The sequence below is a fragment of the Lactuca sativa genome, chromosome 2, assembly GCF_002870075.4.
Source record: "Lactuca sativa cultivar Salinas chromosome 2, Lsat_Salinas_v11, whole genome shotgun sequence".
Lineage (NCBI taxonomy): Eukaryota > Viridiplantae > Streptophyta > Magnoliopsida > Asterales > Asteraceae > Lactuca > Lactuca sativa.
In genome coordinates, this window is record NC_056624.2 from 52,288,869 (window position 1) to 52,296,989 (window position 8,121).

Sequence of the window (8,121 nt, forward strand, 5' to 3'; positions counted from 1 at the left end):
TTCTATCCATCACAACGCGGTACCTAGATAATCTTAACATTATATCGTAACCAAAATTTTGGCAATATATGATATAGAATATGAATGAAATTCTACAAATTAATGATGGAACAATTTATACGTTGATTATAGAACATCAAATCTCAAAAAAAGAAGCATAATAACTTTGAATAAACTTACTCATCCATCTCCATATTGAAAGAAACAACAAAAACCTTATTATTATTTGTCATGTGTGGTTATGTGACCAAAATGTGGACATCATGGAGTAAAAACAAGAAAAAAGAGACATGCCTTACTTTCCACCTAAAAAGGGAGCCATGTCCTTTTAGGTGTAGGAAAGGTCAAAAGAAGATCACTTTGGGGGCCAAATTGTAAATATTGTTTAGCATCGAGATTAGGATTGTAAATGGTACTAAACTCGAAGGTTAAGATTGCAAATAACCGTGGCATCGGTCTTATGGCTTTCAAATCACGCTGATCTGACGGCTGCTATTGACTTCAACACTTTACAAATACCCGGCGTGCTTCACTTCGATTCTTCCGCATCTCTCACCTAACACATCTCTCTCAACTCTCTATAGATCTTAATCTCGAAAAAAATGGTGGCCACCATCAAGCTAGTAAAAGCACGACAGATCTTCGACAGCAGAGGCAACCCAACCGTTGAGGTTTGTTTTACTTTTAGATCGCTCAACTTCTTCTGTTATTTTGCTTTTTGAAATCGTTTTTTAGAGATTTCGTTGCTAAGATAAGTTTATATGTTCAATCGGTGACAGTTGTTGATACACCAAGCGAGTTTTCAGTTTCTTTTAGTTGTTTAAGTTTGATTTCTTTCAAAAATTCGGTGCTATAATTCTAAGTGATTGTGTTTGACTTGCTTTTAGATCGTCGTTATCGATACAAAGTAGCACATGCATATGTTTGAATCAGACGGTTATTTTTACATCAAAGTATAAAACCGAATTCGACTTTTGCTACCGATCTGTTATTGATTCGATTCTTACTTGATTCCTAATAAATATCTAACTTAAAATCAAGCTATTGAACTTCATATTAAACTTAATCGCAAAGCGATAAAGTATTTCGATTTGTTCTGGAGAAGTTTGTATACACTAAAACTTGGATGATAACATTAATCTGACACAGGTTGATATTACTCTTTCCGATGGCACATTGGCCCGAGCTGCTGTACCCAGTGGTGCATCCACAGGTAAGATCTGTTTCACCATCGACATATGACTGTATTTTCTACTCCAATTCAAGTGTCAGATACATTCATTTTGCTATTTTGTACATGTTTTCATTATATTAATATAATTATTATCGTGTAGGTATTTACGAGGCCCTTGAACTAAGGGATGGAGGGTCAGACTACCTTGGAAAAGGTGTCTCCAAGGTGAGTTACTGGTTCTTGTTGAAACTATTTCTTTATTTATATATTCAGATCAACAATGCCTGATATAAATATACTTTTCCTTTGTTTGATTAGGCTGTTGCAAATGTTAACACAATCATCGGCCCTGCTCTAGTTGGCAAGGTTTGTTCATAAACCTCAACTCAACCCTCAATATTGATTATTGTATTTGTACATTATGCTTATAGACATTATTATGATCCTAAATTCCTAATATATATCTTCTGTATTTCAGGACCCAACTGATCAAACTGGAATTGATAACTTCATGGTTCAACAGCTTGATGGAACTCAAAACGAATGGGGTTGGTGCAAGCAAAAGGTATAGAATAAAAAATGATTTCATTTTGTTATTTCCTATTCTTTAATGGAAGTAATACTTACTTACATAGTTACTAAATACCAAACCATTTTGTTTTTTAGCTTGGAGCCAATGCTATCTTGGCTGTTTCTCTTGCACTTTGCAAAGCTGGAGCTAGTGCCCTCAACATCCCTCTTTACAAGGTAATTTCAAATCATTCAATTTACTCTTTTTTCTCATCAAAGTGTTATTTTACATTCTTTTGTTGAGTGGAAGCTTCTTTTGACTTGTGAATGCAGCATATTGCTAACTTAGCTGGAAACAAGAACTTGGTTTTGCCAGTACCTGCATTCAATGTCATCAATGGTGGATCACATGCAGGAAACAAACTTGCCATGCAAGTATGTCTTGATTATATAGTGTATTTCTTGTTGTATATTGGAGTTTTGATATCTTTTATTTGAAAGATTCTCAACAACTTAATTTTTTTCAGGAGTTTATGATCCTCCCTATTGGTGCCTCCAGCTTCAAGGAAGCCATGAAGATGGGTGTTGAAGTATACCACAACTTGAAGGTTAGTTAGTTAGTTAAATATTTTGACATTGACTAATTAAGATTTCTACTTTGCTTTTGGTTTTAGGTTAACTAATCTTTTTCATTTTTGATTTTTCCCATGATTTCAGTCTGTGATTAAGAAGAAATATGGTCAAGATGCAACCAATGTTGGTGATGAAGGTGGCTTTGCTCCTAATATTCAGGTGAACCACATGTTATCTTGGTTTCTTTTACTAATTTTTGATGTATTTGAGAGTATTTTGTTAGATGAATTTGTCTTTTTTAAATACAGGAAAACAAGGAGGGTCTTGAATTGCTCAAAACTGCAATTGCTAAAGCTGGATACACCGGAAAGGTAATTAATTTTAAAGTCAAATCTTTTTCAAAAGAAATTTGGGACATCAAAATAAAATTTTACCTTTTAAATTTCTAAATTATTTACAACTTAATGGGGAATACATCTTTTACCTGACTTTCTCTATTAAGCCTTTTTCTTCTTGCAGTATATAAAAAAGAATCACTCATTTATTTTCTTATTCCTTTAGGTTGTCATTGGAATGGATGTTGCTGCATCTGAATTTTACGCAGAGGATGGCAAGACCTATGATCTCAACTTCAAGGAAGAGGTAAATTTGGAAAATTACAAATATACCCTTTTTCCAGAACACCAAATTTTTACCAATAGTAGCAATATGTAGCCCATAAAGCGGTGTATTTACATTTTTACACACAATATCAACACCCTTACATTTCTTTCTGACAAATGGAATATAAAAAGAAAGTTTGTTGCTTTTATCTGATTCTGGATTTATAACAATTTTCCCATATGTTTTTTTATAGAACAATGATGGAAAAGAGAAGATTTCAGGAGAACAATTGAAAGATCTTTACAAGTCATTTGTGAGTGAATACCCAATTGTGTCAATTGAGGATCCCTTTGACCAAGATGACTGGGAACACTATGCCAAGATGACTGCAGAATGTGGTGAAGAAGTTCAAATCGTGGGAGATGATCTTTTGGTCACCAATCCAACGGTTAGATTTTTGCCACATCATCTTCAACTTTTTTCATTCTATAAAAATTCTTTATTATATGTAAATCAAATGTTTGTTATTTACAGAGAGTTAAGAAGGCAATTGATGAGAAGACATGCAATGCTCTTCTTCTTAAGGTATATATATGTCACTTATATCTTATTGATTTAGAAATCACTTGTAGGCAATTTACTTTTTTTGACCTTTTCATTGATTTACTTTAGCCATTAGTCTGTTTAAAAAATTATTTTTTCTTGGTTACCTGGTTTTGATACATACTTTCACCCTTAATTTGATCTAGTTGGTGGCTAAATTGTTAAAAAGTAGTAGTTGTGGGGCTAAAATGATAAAATTGTGTAAGTACTTTGTTTTATCCATGTACCCAATTAACTATTATTGTAGTGATTAAATCATTATATACTCGATATGACTGTTAACTTTTGAAATAAAGGCCAAATACAGAAAAACATAATTTTTATTTTTGTTATAGTAATAATAATAGTCACCCCTTATCAATTAGCCATTGAACTAATATTTTTGTTGTTATAACATTTAAGCAGAAAAATCCATTATTTTGGGAAATTTTTTTCCTTTAATTCTATTGTTTACTGTTATTAGGTTAACCAAATTGGATCTGTGACTGAGAGTATTGAAGCTGTGAAGATGTCCAAACATGCCGGGTGGGGTGTCATGGCCAGTCACCGAAGGTACAAAAATCCCTTTCAAAATATATAAAATTATAAATATCCGATTTACTTTTTCTAAATAAATAAAAATATGAAATAATTTATTATGTTTGCAGTGGTGAAACTGAGGACACCTTCATTGCTGATCTTTCTGTCGGTTTGGCTACGGTAATTATCACAATTTTATACAAATTATATCATTATTATTCTTTCGTTTTTCTTTTTATTGAAAATTATAAATTTCTTGTTTACTGATTAAAACAATGCAATGCAATGGAACCTTCCAGGGTCAAATCAAGACTGGAGCTCCTTGCAGATCTGAGCGTCTCGCAAAATACAACCAGGTTGACTTTTTCTCCCCTTTGTCCTTCATAATTATTGTTTTAATTTTATTAAGTGTTTTTAATGAAATTTATTGGTGGATGATAATATCAGCTTTTGAGAATTGAAGAAGAGCTTGGTTCAGAAGCAGTTTATGCAGGAGCAAACTTCCGGAAGCCAGTGGAACCTTACTAGAGAGATTTGTGTTCACAGATACGAGGAAGAGTTGTCCATGCGGAATGTGGTAAAAATCAAAATAAAGTTTTTATTGAATAATGAATGGCAAGGACTCAAATTTTGTGTTGAGGTTTTTTTTGACTTCTGAAATTTGTGTATTTGTGTATTTTGGTAGTTGTTGTTTTTCCCAACTTTACCTTTTATTCGTAATGATACTGGGTTTCTTTTTTACTTGATGAGCTTTGGGATGCATTTTATACTTATCTATAAAAGTGCAATTACGTTTTTTGGTGTCAGTCAAAATGGAGATTAAAAAAGTGTCTGGATTAGTTTATCCTGTATTAAAATATAGGTAAGGTGTTTTTTAATGTTTGGTAATTTTTGTTTATATATTTAAAATGACCAATAAGGCCTGAATATATATGTATGGTAAATTGGTTGAATAAATCACAAGTTATCTATCGAAGCACTAAAAAGTGGTTGTTATTTTAGATAAATTTGAACCTACCAACTTATTATATAAGTCATAAGTTATCTATTGAAACACTAGAAACTGATTGTTAGTGGTGCGGTTTGACACCGATTAATTTTGTTCCAAAAAGTAGAAAATTCCAAATCGCACTGTTAATTAATTAAAGTCGACTTAGTGGATTAAGACATCTAACCCTTTACCGATTTATTTTTTCTGCCAAACTCTTTAACGATACAATTGATTAATATGACTGCAAAATTTGTTGATATGGGAAGGTGAACGAAATTATTTGAAGCTATCGGTTAACCTATACTATCTAATAGTGTATTTAAAATTATTGAAATAGTTAATTAGTAAAGAAATAAAAAAATAAAAACAAAAATATAATTAAGAAAATATAATGAAATATGATTAAAAATGCATATTTAATAACCGTTTAATATGATTAATAATTAAAAGATACGTGGGCTAGTAAACACTAATTAATAATTGAATCTAATGAAGATACTCTTAATCTCATTCTCAAAAAGATATTTTTTTGAAAACGGTAAATATATAATAAAATAGAATGTCTCACATCAAGAGGATGTAAGGAGGAAGTACAAAACAAAACAGGAAATAAGAAAATAACAAAAAAAAAAGTTACAAACAAAGAAATGGGCCGAGATTCTAAATTCTTCAATCCATATTTTTAAATGAACCCCAATGTTTACACCATGAAGATGCTCTTAATCTCCATATGAATCCCATTGGAGATACTTTTAATCTCATTCTGATGATTTATTCGGTTTTTAAAAGAAAAGCTCTTATGTTATTTTTTTCTAGACGAATATTATTGTTCATATATTTTAATTGATATAAGAAAAAAGAAACAATTTCGAGTTATTGGCTTATGGCCTTTGAATGCTATTTTTTGCATATTTTTACATTTAACATGGGTTCTTTTGGATTAAAAAAAAAGGCTAATTACTAATCTAATCAAATTAAGGAAGTAATTAATCATTTTTAGTCAAAAATTAGGAATTGTCTCAAAATAGCCCATGAAACCGTAGCCTACGGTTTTGGGTTAAATCTATGTTTTTATTTATTTATTTATAATAAAAACTATGGTTTTGGGTTGAAGTCTACGGTTTTGGTTAAACAGCTATGTTTTTTTAATAGAGTATTTTTTGAGAATTATTTTGATTAAAAGTATTATTTGTAAAATATAGAATAGTTTTTTTGATAATTATTTTGTTAAAAAATATTTTTTTGTAAAATATAACATTGGTTTTTAACAATTATTTTAATAGAATAATTTTTTGCTAAAATGTAGATTACTTTTCTGAGTTTGTTGACTCTTTTTTTTTTGGGTAAATTGAACTATTTTTTGGATAAATTTGACTACTTTTTTGCTAAAATTTAGTATTTATTTTGCTAAATTTGACTTCTTTTTTGTTAAACTTGACTATTATTTCTTCCATTGTCTATTATTTTCTTTCAATGGAGCACTCGAAGAACATCAAGGTACGTCCGTTTTTAATCCAAATTTTACCGTATTGTTGATTAGAAGTAGTTTTTGTAGACGGGGATAATTTTTTTTGAAAAAAATCGAAAAAAGTTAAAACGGTAGGTTTCCAAGAATATCTCTTCCAAAACCTTCCCTGGTTTTCTAAGAGTATCTCTTCTAGACTCAGTGGCGAATCTAGAATAGAATAACACGTGGTTCCTACTTAAGTGAAGGCGAAAAAACCAAAGAGTCAACTCTATATATGATAGATTGGGCCGAGTCAAACCAACAAAAAAACAACCGGTTTGTAAAAACTCGAGTTCAACCGGACCAATAGAGTAGTTAAAAATTGGTAAAATCAGTCTAATTAATACTAAAACCTGATTTTTGCAACAAAGAATAACTACTTTGCACGACTGAGTCTTTTTTTTTTCAAAAGTTCATTTGCAACATCCATTTTGTATGGCCAACAATATGAGAAGAGTTGTTTTGTTTTTTTAAATTTCCTAATAACCATTCATTATTTATTTTTATAACATCAAACAGCTTCAACTCTCTTTTTATCTCCGATGTCTGATAGATTTTAAAAGTATTAACCATTTGCTTTGAAATGTAAGTATCGGTTTTCCATAATTTTTTTATTTATTTGTTTTCTTATTTTGTCAAATATTATTAGGTAGGTTCTAATTATTTTTAAGGTAATTCTTATTCTTTTTCTATTCAAATGCTATACAAATTAAAAAATTAGGTGGGTCCTTGCTTGTAAGTGGCTTCGCCTCTGTCTAGACTAGAGGTGACAAAAATTGACACGATACGAAATCCGACACGAACCCAACACAAAATAAACGGGTTTGGATAAGATAATTCATCCCGTTTAAATAAACGGGTTGACACGACACGACACGAAAATGAAATGGGTAAGGTTAAGGTTGAGAATTTCAACTCGAATATGACTCGAAAATGACCCGTTTATTTATATGCAAGTATTTTGAATTATTTAAATAAACTAGAGAGATACAAAATCAAAACCATAAGTAAAAGAAAGCATTCGAATTGAATTGTTTTCTAATGTTGAAATGACTTAGCTATCTAGATCAAGACTTCATTTCAATTTTTCCATTCTCTCCCAAACTACTTAGTCTCTTTCACCACTCTCGTATACTCATGACCTTTGTCATCCGCCTCCCCAACTCCCACTCTTTTAATTTTGTCATCTGAACTTGATATGACTTCATCTATTCTGCCTCCAAACTATTAGCTTTTCCTTTCTGCCTACATAACTCCTACTCTTTCAACCTACTCAATCTTTTAACCTCACATGACATGACATATTTTGAGGTATAGCCCTAACCCGAAACCCGACACGAAAATAAACGGATTGACACGACACGACACGTTAATTAAATGGATCGGGTTAGGGTCAAACATTTTCAACCCGTTTAGTGTTTCGACACGACACAAACCCGACCCGACACGACACGATTGCCACCTCTAGTCTAGACTATATGAAGCAACAAAACTTCCAAAAATATTATTCAAATGATTGAAGAATAGGAAAGTGACCTTAACAAAATTATCATTTTTACTCAAAATAAAAGTTGCCCAAGGAAAAATGAGCCATAGTCAAATCATCACCTTGTGTCAGCATGGAACCCTCTACAACATCTC

General features: G+C 31.3%; 1 protein-coding gene across 1 annotated transcript; it reads left to right on the top strand.

The window, feature by feature from the left end:
- Positions 1-514: 514 nt before the first annotated feature.
- Positions 515-4,723, top strand: LOC111898029 (enolase 1). Its single transcript, XM_023893973.3, has 17 exons — positions 515-671; positions 1,150-1,213; positions 1,335-1,399; positions 1,493-1,540; positions 1,653-1,739; positions 1,841-1,921; positions 2,018-2,119; positions 2,212-2,292; positions 2,402-2,476; positions 2,566-2,628; positions 2,819-2,899; positions 3,114-3,308; positions 3,395-3,445; positions 3,927-4,015; positions 4,111-4,162; positions 4,282-4,338; positions 4,430-4,723. The coding sequence occupies exons 1-17, from the start codon at positions 603-605 to the stop codon at positions 4,508-4,510; spliced, it is 1,341 nt and encodes a 446-aa protein (XP_023749741.1). The 5' UTR covers positions 515-602; the 3' UTR covers positions 4,511-4,723.
- The last annotated feature ends 3,398 nt before the right edge of the window (positions 4,724-8,121 follow it).